This window comes from Psammomys obesus, unplaced genomic scaffold (assembly GCF_907164565.1).
Source record: "Psammomys obesus unplaced genomic scaffold, mPsaObe1.curated_primary_1811, whole genome shotgun sequence".
Taxonomy (NCBI): Eukaryota; Metazoa; Chordata; class Mammalia; order Rodentia; family Muridae; genus Psammomys; species Psammomys obesus.
Genome location: NW_026596871.1, coordinates 1467 through 3532, shown reverse-complemented (window position 1 = coordinate 3532; position 2066 = coordinate 1467). Strand labels below are relative to the sequence as shown.

General features: G+C 49.0%; 1 protein-coding gene across 1 annotated transcript; it reads right to left on the bottom strand.

Annotated features, from left to right (window-relative positions):
- Window positions 1-8: 8 nt before the first annotated feature.
- Window positions 9-1782, bottom strand: LOC129670250 (vomeronasal type-2 receptor 26-like; the record flags this gene model as incomplete). The annotated part of the gene is made up of 2 exons (XM_055598726.1): window positions 9-553; window positions 1659-1782. Coding segments are annotated over 2 exons (669 nt in total), but the record flags the coding sequence as incomplete, so codon positions are not given.
- Window positions 1783-2066: the final 284 nt, after the last annotated feature.

The following is a 2066-nucleotide window of genomic DNA, read 5'->3' as shown; positions in this document are numbered from 1 at the left end:
ACAATGTGTTGGGGCTCTGAGACCATATCCCTGTCTGGGAATGGGGGCGAGATGGCCAGCCAGACCCCACAAAGAACAACCTGAATTGAGGAAGCAATAAAGACCACTGAGGTGGAAGCACCAGGGTTCAGGCATACCTGGATCCTGCCCCCTGGCCTGGTGACCCTAAAGGCCAAAACCACTGTGAGAGTCTTGGCCAGAACAGAGGAGACAGCCACCGTGAACACCACAGCAAAGGTGGTCTGGCGAAGAAAGCAGGTGGCCACAGTGGGTCGGCCAAGGAAGAGCAAGGCACACAGGGCACAGAGGGAAAGAGAGGTCAGGAGTAAGTAGCTGAGAGTTCTGTTGTTGGCCCTGACCACGGGTGTGTCTCGGTGCTTCAGGAACACTCCGAGAACCAGGACAGACAGACCAGACAGGAAGAGTGCCACCAGAGCCAGGATGAATCCCAGAGGTTCCTCAAAGGCCAGGAAGATCTCTGTCCTGGGCAGGCAACGGTCTCTGGTGTGGCTCGAGTACTGCTCCTTGGGGCACAGAAGACATCTCTTCATGTCTGTGGGAGACACACAGACATTTCTGCAACACTAATTAATTACTTATGAATTATTCTTGGTGACCAGGGCTGGAGTTTATATCACAGGCAAAGACACAAGGAAAAGGAGTATGTGCTCTATGTCTGTTTTATGTGAGGGCTATTGCTTCTGTTGAGACAGCATCTCCTGTATCTCTTTCTGGCCTTGAGCTGAATAGCAGAAGATGACCCTGAATTCCTCAGCCTTCTTCCTCCCCCTCTTCAGTGCTGTGATTATAGACCTGCACCACTTGCAGAAGTAGCTAATTCCATGTGTTTTTTTTTATCCCCCCCCCCCTTTTGAGACAGAGATTGTATGTGTAGCATTGACTGTCTTGGAACTCACTCCATAGGCCAGCCTGGTCCTGACTCATAGAAACCTGCCTGCTTCTGCCTCCTAGTGCTGAGATTAAAGGCATGAACCACAACCAATGTTTCTTGATCAGGGGCCATAGGATGTACAGTATTTGTGAGGGGACAACTCATTAGGCTGTGCAATTATGGTTCATTAACTTACCTATCTCAATAAAGCACTTTCCTAAGAACAATTTTAAGAGTGGCATCCTTGATGATGTTCCTACCTGAAGTCCACAGGGAAGCAGAGATTGTGCAACACTTCAGGATATGGGTGTCATGGTTTGAATAAGAACTGCCCCTATAGGCTCATATATTTGAATGTTTGGTACCTATTTGATAAATTGATGGGGATAGAAAGGCAGGTGTAGACTTGTTGGAGGAGGTGTGTCAATGGGGGTTGCATCTGAGAGCTCAAAATCACACACTGGAGTCACTCTACAATCTCTGCCTGCCCGCTGTCTGTGGGCCAGAGTGTAAGCTCTCAACCATTGCTGGGGCACCATGCCTGCCTACCTGCCTGTTACCATGCCTCCTACCTGCTATAATGGACATGGACTCAGCCTCCGAAACTGTAAGTAAGGCCTTGGTTTGATGCTTTTTTTTTAAATAAGCTACAGCTTGCTCATGCTGTCTCTTCATAGCAGTAGAACTGTAACTAAGATGATGGAGAAAGACACTAGGCTCAGAGTGTCCTGTGGGCCCCTCAGATTCCAGCCCCACATGCTCTTACCTCTTTGGTCTGCAAAATGTCCCTCAGGGCAGGGACTGCAATCAAAACAGCAGTGGGGGGCTCCCAGACGTGCAACCTGCCTGAACCCTGGAAGGCAGCTTTCACTGCAGGCGGAGGTGGGCACCTAGTAACAGTGAGCATAGTGTCACCAGTGACTCTCCAGGGATACAGATGCGTTACCTCACCCTCAGAAACAGAACAGGACTGTTTGCTCTCAGACCACTACATAAGATGTCTGTCAGAAAACAGGTCTGTCCCAAGAGATGCCAGACTGGACAGGTACCATTGTATTTAATGGAGGAAGGGTTACATCTAGGTTACTTGTCTAAGGGCTTCAGTAACTTAACTAAACCATGTTGTGTGTTGTGTTTTCAGTCTCTCTTTGGCTCCTACATCAGCAATTGAAGG